Genomic DNA, 18343 nt, shown 5'->3' on the forward strand with positions numbered 1-18343 from the left:
AGGCCTGGTACTGGTAGTGTGTGGCATCTGAAATTAGATTGCTCCGACTTCAAAACAGACCTGTGCATGTGGTGCTCAACTATTTTGTGCTCTGCAGGAGGCAAGTGAGGCCTATGTGGTTAGCCTGTGTGACAACACCTGTGTGCTTTCTGTACCAAAGTGGACTAGTTGTGCTAAAAGATCTCCACTTAGCATGTTGTACACTTGCCCAATGTTTTGCAAAGGTGGAGAATGTGCTTAAAAATTCATTTTAATGGCAACAAAAAAAGACCCAACATCTTTTTCTCATTTTCTGTAGTCCTAAACATTAGATTCTTTTCCTGTTCAGTTTTTTTCCCAGTTTTATCAAGATAAAATTGACAAAAATTAGATTTTTTTTCTTTTTTTTAACCGTGAGGTCAAAATGTACTTAAGTATCTTGATTGTGAATGGAAAAATAGATGACAGAGTTAGTTATTCCAAGTATTTTTCCATTTTCATTAGTATATAAAGTTTTAATATAAATATAGAGACAAAGCATTAAAGGAAGTCAAAATATTTCAATAAACAAGTTTCAGTAATTCAATTTGTAACAATTATAACTAAACCTATTAAATTTTTTACAATGCCAGCCCTTAGTTTTTTTAAACAAATACATTTCTTATTGATGACAACAAAGTGGTGTCTGTCATTTTATCATACAGTATTTCCATCCATTCCCTATACTTTTCTAATCAATTCTACATGCAAATACATGATTTTAATGTTTTTGGTACTATTCCTGTATGTTTGCTATCAAAATACATTAAACTAAAAAAAAAAAAATCAATGTCAGCCAAGTTCCAGGTTTCTCAAAATGACACTGTTTGCATTATATACTACCAAATCCCACTAAAGTGAATATTTATTTAATTTTTAATATTAGTAATCATAATACAACCTAACAGGAATTCTTCCTTTGTTAATTATTCTCTAGTAGCTATTTTTAATAGTATTGGCGCCTGGAAGATGATTGGGAATTTTGTGGATATGTGTGGGGTTGTCACAGTGATTCAGGGATGCTATTAGGCCAGCTCTCCTGATGCCTAAGTTCAATAGGTCCACTAGATTTAATACCTACCCCAGTGCTTGGTGCTTCCAACTTCTGATCTTCTCAGAGATCTAGAGGATAAGTTCCCTACTGCAAACATTTTAAGTTGTAGCTTACTTTCTTTTGTCGCGTCAGCTACCGCTTGTCTGTCTGACTTACAAACGTTTGTTGAAATCACTTATCCGCCGATGTTTTCTCTTCCATCTCTCTTTCATAGTACATTTGTACCTTTTTTTTTCCTTTGCTGTCAATCCAGTGGTTCAAAGGAAGAAGAGATCACCAAGTGATCTATCTGCTATGCTTAACAGTTCAATGGGAGATAATATTGCCTCCTAGAATTTGTAGAAATCATTTTAGTAGGTTTTGGTTGTTACGTATACTGGCTGGTGTACTTGCAGTTAGTGCTTATTTAGGGCTAGATCTGCTAAACACACTGCCATGTGTGAGGTCATCCAAAATGCAGTGGTATTCAGAGTTATCAGTTCATCCCACCCTTTTATTAACTCAGTATAAACACTGTGTTTAAACACTAACATTTACTACAGCTGAGAGTAATGTGTAATCTTATTCATTACTATTTCTAAAGCTGAGCTTTTTGAGACTAATTTGCATTCAAAAATAAAAGTAAAGGGACTTCCCTGGCAGTCCAGTGGTTAAGACTTTGCCTTCCAATGCAGAGGGAGCGGGTTAGGGAGCTAAGATCCCACATGCCTCGCGGCCAAAAACACCAAAACATAAAAACAGAAGCAATATTGTAACAAATTCAATAAAGACTTTAAAAATGGTCCACGTCAAAAAAAAAATCTTAAAAAAAAAAGAAATAAACAGCGTCATGGCTCCTTATCATTAAAAGGAAGAACACACTGGATAAATTGTTTTCTTACTCTAAAGTTCAGCTTTGCTACATGTGTTTTCTTTATATTAACAGATATTTTGGTAAAAGACCTCAGTGGGATTGCAGAGGGGCATCAAATCTTAATGAACTTCATCAGCTATTAAGTGACATAATGATTAGAAGATTAAAGGCTGAAGTTTTAACCCAGCTGCCCCCTAAAATCAGACAGCGTATTCCATTTGATCTTCCATCAGCAGCAGCCAAGGTGAGAACCCGTGTTTGATTGAGAGTCTTATTTGAAATCATTTTAAATTATACTGTGAAAGATAGCACATATTTCATTTTTCACAGAAGGAAAAGTCCACTTTCTTAAAATAGGTTTAATTAATAGAGCTGTATGAATTGGCTTTCTGTCATTTCAAGAAGAGAGCAGGAAGAATTTAAATTTAGTCATCAAATAATGTGAAAAGATTTAGTATCTTAGTCATTAAAAAATATATTTCTGCTAAATAGAGAAAAAAAGCACTTCAATTGCAACATAGACTTAGTATTAAGAATTCTAAGGGAGATGCAAGAGGGAAGAAGTATGGGGACATATGTATATGTATAACTGATTCACTTTGTTATAAAGCAGAAACTAACACAGCATTGTAAAGCAATTTTACTCCAATAAAGATGTTAAAAAAAGAAAAAAAGAATTCTAATTATATGTAGGGTGTGAAGCCCAATAATTAGCAAGGGAAGTTCTTTTTCTTGCTGTAGGATTTTTTTTTTTTTTTAAGTATGAGTAGCTGTCTTCTAGGATAATTTGGATCCAGCCCCCTGTTCTTGAAATCCTAAAACTCTGTGATCATGTTGTAAGATGTAAAGTTCAGCATATTAGAAACCAGAATTGGTAATACGAGATTAGGTAATCCTTGTCTACATTTACTTTTGGGGAGTACAGTGCTTTTATAGTCTCTGAAATTTCTTCAAATCTGGATGTAACTTTGTCAACAAAGACTGTTTATTGCCTTGTTTTGTCTTGAAAGCTGAGACTAAGAATTTTGTAAACATTGAGCAATATATTATTGGTAAAATAAGAACGATCTGATTTTCTGTATCCATTATTTTAACAAAAGAAAAATAAGAGTTAATATATGACTATGTTACATTTTATTTAACTAATATTCCCCAAGTCTTTATGCTTATTTAAATAAATTCAATGCTTTTAGTAAAAAATGCTTTGCTACCATATATATTTTTGCTACTGTGAGTTCTTTAAGTTTTTGTTTTTACATAAAATTTTTATTTCATTTAAAATTTTTCTTAAATTTTTATTTTTACTTGACTACATGCTCCTCTGTAAGAGAAGCCTTCAGCTGTTTGATATATGATGTTAGCAAAGGGCTTGGTTTCCTCCCACACCTTGTCATTGCTTTCTGTCATTAGCGTAAACATGTGTCTGACCTACCTCCACACTAATTGATGTTTTTTAAATCAACACACTGGCACCTTTGGGAATTTTTCTTCATATATATATATTTCTATGTAAAAAATAAGTAGGACATGATTCATTATTGCATTAATTGCTATGTTCTTTATGCTGTATTTCTAAACATTATTTTCTCCTACATAGGAATTGAATTCCAGCTTTGAGGAGTGGGAAAAATTAATGAGAGCTCCAAATTCAGGTGCCACCAAGACTGTCATGGGGTTGATTACTCACATGTTTAAACAAACTGCTATTGCCAAGGTATTCATTGCTGGGCCATCATGTGTTTGTCTTGATACAAATTATTTAATGTATTTAATTTTTTTAATTAAGCAGCTTATTTGCATACTGCAACATGTCTTTGCCATTTAATTTTTAATCTCTATTATGGAAAAATTCAGACATATTCAAAGTAAACAGTAGTATAATGAACTGTTCATATATCGATCCTTTTCTATATATGGGTATACTTTGATGAGGGAGTATAATATATATTACACTTTCTCATTTAAAGGACTTATATATATATTCATCTTTGTTGCCAGCTTTTTCCATGGTGTTCCTACATAATTGCTACAAATAATCTTTTTTTATGTAAGTCAGTCATTTTTAATTGGTATTATGTTTTTAGATCCCTGCAGATAGATGTGTTCACATTCTGTTTGTCCAAAACTGCAAATTAGAGGGTGTCAGAGTTTTTAAATCTCAGTATGACTCTCAAGTAGATGCATCACACATTGTCTGCTGTTTTTACCAGCATGGTTGAACTTATACATACTAATGAGTGTCATCTTTCTCCAATTCTGAGATCTTTTATAACATTTTTTTTAATTTTATTTTTTATTTATTTTTGGCTGCGTTGGGTCTTCGTTGCTGCGTGCAGCCTTTCTCTAGTTGTGGCGAGCGGGGGCTACTTCTCTTCATTGTGGTGTACGGGCTTCTCATTGTGGTGGCCTCCCTTGTTGCGGAGCATGGGCTCTAGGCGCGCGGGCTTCAGTAGTTGTGGTTTGCGGGCTCTAGAGCACAGGCTCAGTAGCTGTGGCACACGGGCTTAGTTGCTCCGCGGCATGTGGGATCTTCCTGGACCTGGGATGGAACCCATGTTCCCTGCATTGGCAGGCAGATTCTTAACCCCTGCACCACCAGGGAAGTCCCTATGACATAATTTATTTTTCTCTATAATGTAATTTTTTAAAGAGAGGTTTATTGAGGTATAATTCACATACAGTGAAATTTGTCTTTTTAAAACATATTGTTTGATGAGGCTTGACAAATACATATAGTCAGTTACCACTGCAATCAAGGTAGAGAATATTTGCATTACCCCCAAGAGTTTCCTCATGCACCTTTGTAGTCATTTCCGTCACACTTCCCTCTAGACTTTGGTGGTCACAGATCTGCTTTCTATCACTATAGTTTTGAATTTTCCAGAATGTCACAAAAATGGAATCCTATAGTGTGTAGCCTTTTGTCTGGCTTATCACTTAGCATAAAGCTTTTGAATATTGATCCATTAGTTTTTTCATTTATATTGCTGACTGATATTCCAATGTATGGATACATAAATATTTATATATCTATATTAATATAACAATTTTTTTAAATTCCTTTACCACATAATGGCCATTTGGCATAGTCTCAGTTTGGGCTATTGTGAATAAGCCTGTTTTAATCATTCATGTACAAGTCTTTGTATGTACATATTTTCATTTCCCTTGAGTAAATAGCTGGAATTGGGACTGCTGGGTCATATGGAAAGCATAGATTTAACTTCATAAAAAGCTGTGAAATTGTTTTTCCAAGTGCTATATCATTTTGCATCCCTACTGGCAATGTATCAGAGTTCCAGTTGTCCTATATCTTTGTCAGCACTTAGTATTGTCAGTCTGTTTAATTTTAGTTATTTTTCTCGGTATATAGTAGTATCTCATGATTATTTTAACTTGCCTTTTCTTAATGACTAACGATATTGAGCATATTTTCATGTGCCTTTTAGCCATTCATTTTTTTTTTGAAAAGTGTTCATATCAAGCCCATATTTATATTGGGTTATAAGAGCCCTTGATATATTTTGGAAACAAATTCTCTTAAGATATATGTCATTTCCAAATAATTCTTCCAAGTCTGTAGATCCCATTTCTGTTTTTTTATATATATATATGTAAATTTATTTATTTATTTTTGGCTGCGCTGGGTATTTGTTGCTGCACACAGGCTTTCTCTAGTTGCAGACAGTGGGGGGCTACTCTTTGGGCTACTCTTTGTTGCGGTACTCAGGCTTCTCATTGTGGTGGCTTGTTCAGAGTGGAGGTTCAGTTTGTTTTCTGATTTTGGGGTTTTTTTGTTTGTTTGTTTGCATATGGATTTTCAGTTGTTCCAGCACTCTTTGTTGGAAAGACAGTTTTTCCCTCATTGAGTTATCTTGGCACCTTCATAAAAAATCACTTGGTTATATATGTATAGGTCTGTTTCTGAACTTTCTATTCTGTTTCATTGATCTATACATCTGACCTTACAGAATACTACATTGGCTTGATTACTCTACCTTTACAATAAGTCTTGAAATCACACGGTGTTCACCCCTACTTTATTCTTATTCAAAATTGTGCTGTCCCTTATAAGTCCTTTGCTTTTCCTTATGAGTTTTTAGAATTAGCTTAAGTATGTACAATTTTGATTGGAATTGTTTTGAATCTATGGATTAATTTGTAAGAATTGACTTCTTTTTTTTTTTTTTTTTTTTTTCTTTTTGCGGTATGCGGGCCTCTCACTGTCGTGGCCTCTCCCGTTGCGGAGCACAGGCTCCGGATGCGCAGGCCCAGTGGCCATGGCTCACGGGCCCAGCCGCTCCGCGGCATATGGGATCCTCCCAGACCGGGGCACGAACCCGTATCCCCTGCATCCGCAGGCGGACTCTCAACCACTGCGCCACCAGGGAGGCCCTGACTTCTTTTTTTAAATTGAGATACAGTTGACATAAGACGTTATATTAGTTTCAGGTGTAAAACATAATGATTTGATGCTTGTATATATTGCAAAATGATCACCACAGTAAGTTCAGTTAACATCCATCACCATGTATACTCACAAAAATTTTTTTCTTGTGATGAGAACTCTTAAGATCCACTTGTTTAGCAACTTTCAAACATGCAACACAGTGTCATTAACTACTGTCACCATGCTGTATATTACGTCCCGTGACCCATTTATTTTATAACTGGAAGTTTGTTCCTTTTAACCTCCTTTACCCATTTCACTCACTGCCCCCAACCCCTTGCCCCTGTCAACCACCAGTCTGTTCTCTGTATCTGTGAGCTTGGTGGGGTGGGGGTTGGAGTTGTTTGTTTGTTTTTTAAGATTTCACATATAAGTGAGATCATAAGGTATTTGAGTTTCTCTGTCTGATTTATTTTGCTTATTAGCATAATACCCTCAACAATACATGTTGTTGCAAATGGCAAGATTTCTTTCTTTATTATGACTCAATTATATTCCTTGTGTATATATATACATACCACATTTTTTTTTTTTTTTGGCTGCTTTGGGTCTTCATTGCTACGCACGGCTTTCTCTAGTTGCAGTGAGTGGGGGCTATGCTTCATTGCGGTGCACGGGCTTCTCATTGCAGTGGCTTCTGTTGTTGCAGAGCACGGGTTCTAGGCATGTGGGCTTCAGTAGTCGTGGCTGGCGGGCTCTAGAGCGCAGGCTCAGTAGATGTGGTGCACGGGCTTAGTTGCTCCATGGCATGTGGGATCTTCCCAGACCCAAGATGGAACCCATGTCCCCTGCATTGGCAGGTGGATTCTTAACCACTGCGCCACCAGGGAAGTCCCCTATGTACCACATTTTCTTTATCCATTTATACATCAGTGGACACTTTTGTTGTCTTGGCTATTGTAAATAATGTTGCAGTGAACATGGGGGTGCATATATCTTTTTGAATTAGTGTTTTCATTTTCTTGGATAAATACCTGAAAGTGGAATTGCTGGATCATATGGTGGTTCCATCTAAATTTTTGAGGAGCCTCCACACAATTTTCCATATCAACTGCACCAATTTTCATTTCCACCAATAGTGCACAAGGGATCCCTTTCTATACATTCTCGTCAGCACTCGTTATTTCCTCTCTTTTTGATAATAGCTGTTCTAACAGGTGTGAGGTGGTATTGAGTATTGACTTCTTAATATTATTCAATCTCCTGATCCATGAAGAAAGTATCTCTCTCTTTTGATTTAGGTCTTTAATTTCTCCCAGCAATGCTTTCTAGTTGTCTTGAATACATTTTGTTAGATTTATTTCTAGGTATTTCATGTCTTTTTATGCTCTTGTAAATAGTACTTTTAAATTTCTACTTTTTCATTGCTAAATACAGGATTTTTATTGATTTTTGTATATTAATCTTTTATTTTGTAACCTTGCTGCACTCACTTATTAGTTCTTATGGCTTTTTGGTAAATTGTTTGTGATTTTTTACATAGACATCATTTTGTCTGCATATAAAGGTACTTTTATTTCTTCCCTGTAATCTGTATGCCTTTTATTTATTTTTGTTGCCTATCACATTGAAGGAACAAAAGTACAATTTTGAACAGAAGTGGTAGGGTTGAATAGCCTTCCCTGCTGCCAGTCTTAGAAAGAAAGCATTCAGTCTTTCACCATTGATTATGATGTTATCTTTAAGATTTTTACTGATGCCCTTTCCTAGGTTGAGAAAATTTCCTTCTTTTCCAAGTTTGTTGAGAGGAGAGATGAGACATAAAATGTTTTCCTTTGGCAGAACAGCAGTAAGAAGGTAGCTACCATAAAAGTGGATAAGAAGAAAACAGATAAAATATAACAAAATTATAAAAGCTGAGCATAGGCTGCCATGACAGTCCAAAATAATAGGGGTTCCTGACACAGGGAGTCCATACTCACTCACAAGCTTTATTTCCATTGGCCTCTACCACATGCTGACTAGGAGATGAGAGAACACCCCTACCGGTAGCATACAAGCACAGTACCCTGCCTATTTCCTGGACCCTTTTCTCAACTCACACTAATCAAAAGCCTTAAGCCACTGTGAGAGAGGTAAAGTCCCCTTCCCCGAGGCTCCAAAGCCCAGTTCAGGATCAGCTGCTTCTGGGGGCTGAACAGAAACAAAAGCCATCTACACCTGGGAGTTGGGCAGGAAACCCTATTGAAATCAGGACCTTTATTAAGACAGAAATCTGTTACTACTGGAGGAGAGGCAGGAACCTCTGTCCTGCCCAGGACCACCCACAGTTATATGACATAGTTTGGTTGTCTTAGGGGAGAGGGACAGAAACACCAGGAAAACCACACCTCCAAGACTCAGCTGGAGCAAAGGGCCTACCTTATACTGATGTGCTACCTGTAGATCCAAGAAATCTTCCATCCATTATCATGAACTGAACAATGAGAAACCATCAAGATTAATCTAGTACTGGGGGAGAGAGACTTCCCTCTATAGTGCAGGCATGCAGGGACTGCTGAAAGCTTAGAGTGCAGTTGGGACACTTAGAAGAATTCTTGGCACACACTTTTGCAAGGTAGAAGCATCCCACTGTTGGGGACATTTCAAATTTGTGGTGCACTGAAGGTAAAGCAAGAGAACCTAAATAGAATTCAGTATTGACTAGATTGTCGCAGTCCCTCACATACTATCACCCTGATAGAAAAAGAAGCTTGCCCTTTTTTGAGTGTAAATATAATTTATCTCAGTCTGTCCTGTTCTTCCACACATAATTTCTAGTATTTAATAGAAATTATGAAAAAAACAAAAAAGCAATTTAAAAAAACATCATCCATTGCCAAAGATAATGTAATCTATAAAGCCAGATGGAGAAATAACTCAGATTTTAGAACTATTAGACAAGGACTTTAAGAAAGCTATGAATAATATGTTAAAGGAGCTAGTAGAAAAGGTAAACAACATAAATGAAAAAGATGGAAAATTTCAGAAGAAATATAGAAACTGTAAAGACAGTAAAATGAAAATGCTAGAAATAAAAACATAGTATCAGAGAAAAAATAATTATTTCAATCAGCTTATAAGCCAATAGTTGAGATAAAAAGTAATCACGGGCTTCCCTGGTGGTGCAGTGGTTGAGAGTCCGCCTGCCGATGCAGGGGACACGGGTTCGTGCCCCGGTCCGGGAAGATCCCACATGCCACGGAGCGGCTGGCCCCATGAGCCATGGCCGCTGAGCCTGCACGTCCGGAGACTGTGCTCCGCAACGGGAGAGGCCACAACAGTGAGAGGCCTGCGTACCGCAAAAAAAAAAAAAAAAAAAAAAAAAACAAAGGTAATCATGAAAAATGTAAATCATAAAAAAATGTAAACTTTTTTTTTTAATCCAAATTTCTTGCAGGGTATCTAGCCCCCATTTCTTTTTTTAAAAAATACATTTATTTGTTTGTTTGTTTGTTTGTTTGTTTTTGGCTGCATTGGGTCTTTGTTGCTGCACGCAGACTTTCTCCACTTGCAGTGAGCGGGGGTTACTCTTTGTTGCGGTGCGCAGACTTCTCAATTGGTGGCTTCTCTTGTTGCGGAGCATGGGCTCTAGGCATGCAGGCTTCAGTAGCTGTGGCATGCAGGCTCAGTAGTGGTTTGCGGGCTCTAGAGCACGGGCTCAGTAGTCGTGGCACCTGGGCTTAGTTGCTCCTCGGCATGTGGGATCTTCCTGGACCAGGATATTTATCTTAGAGAAATGAAAACTTGGGTTTACACAAACATCTTTACAAGAATTTATTCATAATAACCCCAAACTTGGAAACAACCCAAATGTCCTTCAAACAAATTGTAGTACATCCATATAATGGAATACTCCATTAAAAGGAATGAACTATTGATAAATGCAAAAGCATTATACTTAGTGAAAGAAGCCAATATCAAAAGTTTACATACATCCTGGCACCATTTTTATAACATTTTCAAAATGGTAGAATTATAGTGATAGAAAATATCATTATTCCAATGTAATTTTCTGGTGTTGATATTGCACTATAATTATATAAGAAGTGATCATTAGGGGAAGCTAGATTAAGGGTACATGGGGACTCTGTATTATTTTTGCAGCCTCTCATGTGTCTAAACTTATTTCAAAATAAAAAGTTTTAAGATGTATATATAGTGGACACAATAAAGTAATCTAATGACAGAAGAAATTCAAGTTAATCCAAAAGAAGAAAAGGAAGATAAAGGAACAAAGAACAACTCCATCAAATAGGAAGCAACTTACAAAATGGTAGATTTAAATCCAGTTTTATCAATAATTGTATTAAGTGTAAATGCTCTAAACCCAGCAATTAAAAGACAGGAATTGTCAGATTGCATAAATTGTATGATATCTGTAAGAAGTTCTCTTTAAATACAAAGGCTAAAGGTTAAAAATAAATGGATGAAAACAATAATCAAAAGAAAGATGAAGTAAATATATTAATATGAAATGATGTAGGCTTCAGAGCAAAAAATATTACCAGAATTAGAGAGGAAACTTACATAAAGATAAAGGAGTCAATTCTTTCTGACTCATAACAGTCAGAAATATGTGCATATCTATTAACTAAAACTTTTTTAGAAAACAGAAGAGGAATAAATATCTCTCAAATAATTTTATGAAGTGGAATTACTCTGATACCAAAACCACACAGACACATCAGAATAGAACTACAGACCAATATCCTTTATGAATATAAAAATCCTTAACAAAATATTAGCAAATTAAATCCACCAGTATGTTAAAAAGTATTTATACCAGCAATGCAAAGTTTGTATAACATTAGATTGATTAATCACGGTATTTCACCACATTAACAAAGTAAAAATGGAAAACCATTCGATTATCCCAATGAAAACATTTGATAGATTCCACATCCATTCATGATAAAAAACATCTCAGCAGACTAGGAGCAGAAAGGGACGTCCTCATCCCAGTAAAAGGCATTTTTGAAAAACTTACAACTAACATCATAGTTAATGCTCAAAGACTGAATGCTATTCCCTAAGATCAGGAACAAAATAAGAAAGTCTGCTCTCACCACTTCAGTTCATCACTGTTTGCTTCAACATTGTTTTCATAACTGTGCAATAGCCTAGAGAAAGGAATAAAAGGTATGCAGATTGAAAAGGACAACATGATTGTCTACATAGAAAATCAAAGAACACTTCAAGCTACTAGAACTAATGATTGAATTTATCAAGGTCACAGGATTCATGTTCAAGATACAAAAATCATTTGTAGTTCCATATACTAGCAATGAAAAATTGGAAATTGAAATTTGTAATATACAATTTACAATAGCATCAATAAACATGAGCTAATTTTGGAATAAATTCAGCAAAAAATATTCAGTGAAAACTATGAAACATTGTTTAGAGAATGTAAAGCAAACTTAAATGACAAGATAGATCGTGTTCATGAATCAGAAGATTTGATATTGTTAAGATGCCTGTTCTTTGTAAATTAATTTATAGTACAGTGTTAATCAAAATCCCTGTAGTCTTTTTTATTGAAATTGACAAACTGAATGTAAAATTTATGAAGCAACACAAAGGACTTACTGTAGCCAAAATAATTCTGAATGAAGTTGGGGAGACTCACACTACATAATATAAATACTTACTATAAAATTACAGTGATAAAACTTTGTGATATTGGCATAAGAATAGACATTTAATGAACCAGAAAAGGGAGATCAGAAATAGCCATTCATATTGATTGTCAACTGATCTTAGGAAAGGGGACAAGATAACCCAATAGGGAAATGATAGTCTTTTCAACAAATGGTACTAGGACAATTAGATATCCATAAGAAAAAAAAAAAAAGAGCCTTTATCGTTATTTCACACCATACATAAAAATTAACTTGAAGTGAACCATAGACTTAAATATAAAAGATAATTTATAAAACTTTTAGTAGCATACATATTTTAAAATATCCCATCCTTTGGGTAGGAACATTTTTTTAGATAGGATACAAAAAGCACATACTTTAAAGGAAAAACAAATGGGACTCAAAACTTTAAAATTTATGGTGTTTAAAATTATTGTGTATGAAAAACACTGCTGTAAAAATGGTAATGCAAAATATAGATTGGAAGAAAATATTTGCAATACATTCCCCCTGTTCCATTTTCCCATATCATAATTTTTGGTTTTATCAGTGTTTGTTGTTTACAGTATAATGACTGTTAAACATTTCACAGTTGAGGTATAATTACATTTCTTTGACAGCTATTGTTTTTCTTAGAGTTAATAACTATCTTGTTTTTTGTTTGTTTGCTTGCTCACTTAGCTTTCTTTGTACTTAGTACTGAGTATAGAATGATGCTCAAAGGAAAAGAATATATATGAGAACCTTTTAGATAATTTCCTGCGTGTGTAAGAAACCCTAGTTGGAAGTCAGAAGTGTTGATAGTCAATAGGAAGTTGCACCTAATTCCTAGGATCCTTGAAGAAAAAGAAAGGAGATGAAAAGTCAGTTTCCCAGATTGGAATATATTCCCAAAGATTATTGGTAGCAGAAGGCTACCCCGACTTCCTACATTATAGATATAGGTAACTTTGAGGGGAGGTATCTGGTTATTACATTTAATATTGTTTCCATGTGAAAATGTGTTTCAGAGTTCTCCCAAACCTATTTGTAAATGAATTTCTAAAATACCACAGATTATAAATTGGTTACTATGTTGTGTGCATACTAACAGTTGAAGCTTCCTTTCTTTGGCTAAATGTTTTCCTAATTCAACAGACATTTACTGAGTGCTTACTATGTGGCAAGGATTATGCTTGGTGCTAGAGAGGCATGGTGAACAAGACATGGTGTAGATTACCTCTACACTATGGAACTATGTAGTAGGAACTATGTAGTTCCTACCTCTCAAGGAACTTGGAGTCTGTTGGGGAAGACAGTAAAAGTAAATGTTCAAATACAATAGAGCATATTTAGGGCTTAAAAAACAGAATATTTTGGAAGGACATGGGAGAAGATACTTGGCCAAGTCTTGGGGATTCAGGAAAAATGTTCCAAGGAATGAACAAGTTAAGATTTAGCAAACCAAAGCAGAGGGGAGTGAAATGGGAATGGGATGGAGCTGATGGAATGTATTTCAGCACATGAATCATTTGTGCAAACTCACAAAGATTAACCAGGAATGGTGTATTTGGGAAACCAAAAGTAGGTCATGGCAAAAGCCTGGTATGTCAGAGAGGAATTCTGAGAGAGACTAGGTTGGAGACCACAGAGAGCAGTACCACATCATGAAGGTCACAGTTCACAGTGTGTAATTTATCCTAAGGGTTCGGAGCAATCAGATATTGTGGGGTAGAGTAAAGTGATCAGATTTGCGCTTTAGAAAAAGAACTGTAGCTGCAGGCATGCCTCATTTTGTTGAGCCTCACTTTATTGCACTTTGTAGATCGCATATTTTTTTTTACAAGCTGAGGGTTTGTGGCAACCCTGCATCCAGCAAGTCTCATTGGCATTATTTTTCCAACAGCATTTGCTAACTCGTGTCCCTGGGTCACATTTTGGCAATTCTCGCAATATTTCAGACTTTGTCATTATTATTATATTTGTTATGGTGATCTGTGATCAGTCATCTTTGATGTTGATATTGTAATTATTTTGGGGTGCCTTGAACAGTGCCCATATAAGATGGTGAAGTTAACCAATAATTGTGTGTGTTCTGACTGCTCTCCAGCCAGCCATTCCCCCATCTCTCTCCTTCTCCTCGGGCCTCACTATTTGCTGAGACACAGCAATATTGAAATTAGGTCAATTAATAACCATACAATGGCCTTTAAGTGTTCGATTGAAAGGAACAGTTGCATGTCTCTCACTTTAAATTAAAAGATGAGAATGATTAAGCTTAGTGAAGAAGGCATGTTGAAAACTGAGACAGGCTGAAAGCTAGGCCTCTTGCACCAAACAGTTAGCCAGGTTGTGACTGAAAAGGAAAAATTCTTGAAGGAATTTAAAAGTGTTACCCCAGGGACTTCCCTGGTGGTCCAGTGGTTAAGACTCCTCGCTCCTCATGCAGGTGGCCTCCGTTCAATTCCTGGTCAGGAAACTACATCCTGCATGCCACAACTAAATATCCTGCATGCCGCAGTGAAGATCCTGTGTGCTGCAATGAAGATCCTGCGTGCTGCAACTAAGACCCGGTGCAGCCAAATAAATAAATAAATGCACATATATATATATATATCTATATAGATATATATAGATATATATAGATATATATAGATATAGACATTAATTATTATATATTATTATGTGTATATACATACATAAATACATACATAAATATATAATAATTATATATATATATATATATATATATATATATATAACTCCAGTGAACACACGAATGCTAAGAAAGGAAAACTGTCTTACTGATGATATGGAGAAAGTTTTAGTGGTCTGGATAGGAAGTCAAACCAGCCACAACATTCCCTCAAGCCAAAGCCTAATCTAGAGCAAGGCCCTAACTCTCATCAATTCTTTGAAGGCTGAGAGAGGTGAGGAAGCTACAGAAGAATACAGTAAGTCCCCTACATACGAACCTTCAAGTTGCGAACTTTCAAAGATGCGATCATGTGTTCGTGTGTCCAGTCACGTAAGGTAGTTCACGGTCTGGCATATGTTATCACGTGCATGCATCAGCTACAAGTGGTTGTGCTTTTCTGTACTTTACCGTACAGTCCTCTATAGAGTACAGCAGTACAGTATCTTTATTTCCAGCCCAGGATGTCCGGAAGCAAGCGTAAAAGCAGCAGTATATAGCCAATTGTGTTAGTTGGGTACCTAGGCTAACTTTGCTGGACTTACAGACATGCTCTCAGAATGGAACTTGTTCATATGTAGGAGACTTATGTAGTTTGAAGGTAGCAGAGGTTGGTTCATGAGGTTTAAGGAAAGAAGTCATCTCTGTAACATAAAAGTACAAGGTGAAGCAGCAAGTGCTGATGTAGAAGCTGTAACAAGTTATCCGGAAGCTCTAGCTAAGATAATTAATGAAGGTGGCTACCTTAAACAACAGATTTTCAATGTAGATGAAACAGCCTTCTACTGGAAAAAGATGCCATCTAGGACTTCTATAGCTAGAGAGAAGTCAGTGTCTGGGTTCAAAGCTTCAAAAGACAGGCTGATTCTCCTGATAGGAGCTAGTGCAGTTGGTGACTCTAAGTTGAAGCAAGTGCTCATTTACCATCCTGAAAATCCTAGGGCCCTTAAGAATTTTGCTAAATCTACTTTGCCTGTGCTGTATAGATGGAACAAAAAAACCTGGTTGACAGCATATCTGTTTACAACATTGTTTACTGAATATTTTAAGCCCACTGTTGAGAACAGTGCTCAGAAAAGATTTCTTTCAAAATACTACTGCTCATTGACAATGTACCTGGTCTGATGGAGACATAAATTGAGATTCATGTTGTTTTCATGCCTGCTAACACAATATCTATTCTGTAGCCCCATGGATCATGGAACTATTTCAACTTTCAACACTTATTCTTTTTTTTTTTTTTTTTTTTTTGCAGTGTGCGGGCCTCTCACTGTTGTGGCCTCTCCCGTTGCAGAGCACAGGCTCTGGACGCGCAGGCTCAGCAGCCATGGCTCACGGGCCCAGCTGCTCCGCGGCATGTGGGATCTTCCCGGACCGGGGCACAAACCCGTGTCCCCTGCATCAGTAGGCGGACTCTCAACCACTGCGCCACCAGGGAAGCCCAACACTTATTCTTTAAGAAATATATTTCATAAGGCTGTAGCTGCCATAAATAGTGATTCCTCATTTAGATCTGGGCAAAGTAAATTGAAAACCTTCTGGAAAGGATTCACCATTCTAGATGCCATTAAGAACATTTGTGATTCATGGGAAGAGGTCAAAATATCAACATTAACAGGAGTTCGAAGGAAGTTGGAGTCCAACCCTCCTGGATGACTTTGAGGGGTTCAAGACTTCAGTGGAGGAAGTAACTTCAGACGCGGTGGAAAATAGCAAGAGAACTAGAATTAAAAGTGGAGCCTCAAGATCTGACTGAATTGCTGCAATCTCATGGTAAAACTTTAGTGGAAAGGGGTTACTTTCATGGATAAGCAAAGAAAGTGGTTTCTTGAGATTGAATCTATTCCTGGTGAAGTTTGTTGAAATGACAAAGGATTTAGAATATGACATAAATTTAGTTGATAAAGCAATGGCAGAGTTTGAGAGGATTGATTCCAGTTTTGAAAGAACTTCTACTGTGGTAGAATGCTATCAAACAGCATTGCATGCTACAAGGAAATTGTTTGTGAAAGGAAGAGTCGATTAATGCAGCAAACTTCAGTGTTATTTTAAGGTACTGCTACAGCCACCCCAGCCTTCAGCAACCATCACCCTGATCAGTCAGCAGCCATCAACATCTAGGCACGATGCTCCACCAGCAAAAAGATTATGACACGCTGAAGGCCCAGATGGTTAGCATCTTTTAGCAATAAAGTATTTTTAAATTAAGGTATGTACATCATTCTTTTAGACATAATGCTATTGCACACTTCCTGGACTACAGCATAGTTTAAACATAACTTTCTAACGCACTGGGAAACCAAAAAATTCATGTGACTCACTTTCTTGTAATATTTGCTTTATTTCTGTGGTCTGGAACTGAATCTGCAGTATCTCCAAGGTATGCCTGTGTGTGGAGAATGCATTGGGAGGAATAAGCCTGTAGGCAGGGAATCCAGTTGGGATGCCCCACTGGTCACCTAGGTGATCTGAACCAAGGGTAGTGGCTGTGCCACATCTTAACTGGAAAGAAAGAATAATTCAAAATATATTAAGACATTGGTGTTCGACTGAATATGGAGGAGAGGGTAAAAGTAGAATCTAGATTTTTTTGCTTGGCCAACTGGGTTCATGTTTCTGCCATTCACGGAGACTGGGAAAAACAGGAGATACCTTTTCTGCATAGTTCCCCATTCAGTACAATCTGTGCCAAATTCAGCAAGGCTAGAGCTATGAGGTAATAGAAGATTTGCTTTGTACTCTGCAGCATCATATCGGAAATACTTTTCTTTTTATTGAATCACTTGAACAATTAAGTCGAGAAATTTAAGGATAATTAGAACTATCGAATGATAGTTTATATAAATTTGAAAATCTTGATGAGAGTAAGAAGGAACATTTAAAGTAAATAATGAGTTTTCAAGTAAATGCATTTGTGTGAGTATACTTATAGGATGTGCTATTTTATTTTATTATTTTATTTATTTATTTGGCCACGCCACGAGGCTTGTGGGATCTTAGTTGCCTGAGCAGGGATCAAACCCGGGCCCTCAGCAGTGAAAGCAGGGAGTCCTAACCACTGGACCGCCAGGGAATTCCCCAGGATATGCAATTTTAGAGCCATATACTTAATTACTACCTAAAGTAAAACAAACTCTTCGTGATTTGTGATATTTAATTTTTTAAAGGCTATAACTTCATAATAAATAACACGTAAAGTGTAAAATCTTGTTCTTGTCAGATATTCTGAGGAAGCAAGTACTTCCCACATCCATCTATATCACTGTTGTAACACTGTCCATTCATTGTGGTTAGGGCTAGAAAGGACCTCTGTGGGTCATCCACTCTTACTTTACTCCAGGCAGAGTTATGCATAACGTCTTCCAGAAAATGGGTCTCCATCTATCCTAGTTTTATAGATCTCCAGGTTAGGTTTCTTTGTCTGCTCTCATCTTTTCTCTTTTTCTTATATCCTGTAATGTCTTAGGCAGATGGGAATACAGTATCAGTGTTTCAAATTAGGACATGTCAGCAAATTAGGTCATATTAATATGATAATTTTTCATATATACAGTGTGATACTATATAATGGTGTTGACATGTCATCTGTGTGCTGTATAAACATTTATGCTGTTCTGCCTTTTGAGATTAAGTACTTGTACTTCTTTGGGGGATAGAGGCTGTATAAGTT

At 36.4% G+C, this 18343-nt stretch overlaps 1 protein-coding gene across 4 annotated transcripts in view; it reads left to right on the plus strand.

Annotated features, from left to right (window-relative positions):
• ZRANB3 (zinc finger RANBP2-type containing 3) overlaps nt 1-18343 on the plus strand; it is a 258579-nt gene that overhangs the window by 181300 nt on the left and 58936 nt on the right. For 3 of the 4 annotated variants that reach the window (XM_081241602.1, XM_081241601.1, XM_081241603.1), the window contains 2 exons: nt 1998-2169; nt 3523-3639. In XM_081241602.1, coding sequence (XP_081097728.1) covers nt 1998-2169; nt 3523-3639 — 289 coding nt within the window. Of the gene's footprint in view, nt 1-1997; nt 2170-3522; nt 3640-16089; nt 16883-18343 lie in introns of those variants that run through there. The other variant, XM_081241604.1, reaches the window with a different exon arrangement.

Source organism: Mesoplodon bidens (genome assembly GCF_964165515.1).
Source record: "Mesoplodon bidens genome assembly, chromosome: 8".
NCBI lineage: Eukaryota > Metazoa > Chordata > Mammalia > Artiodactyla > Ziphiidae > Mesoplodon > Mesoplodon bidens.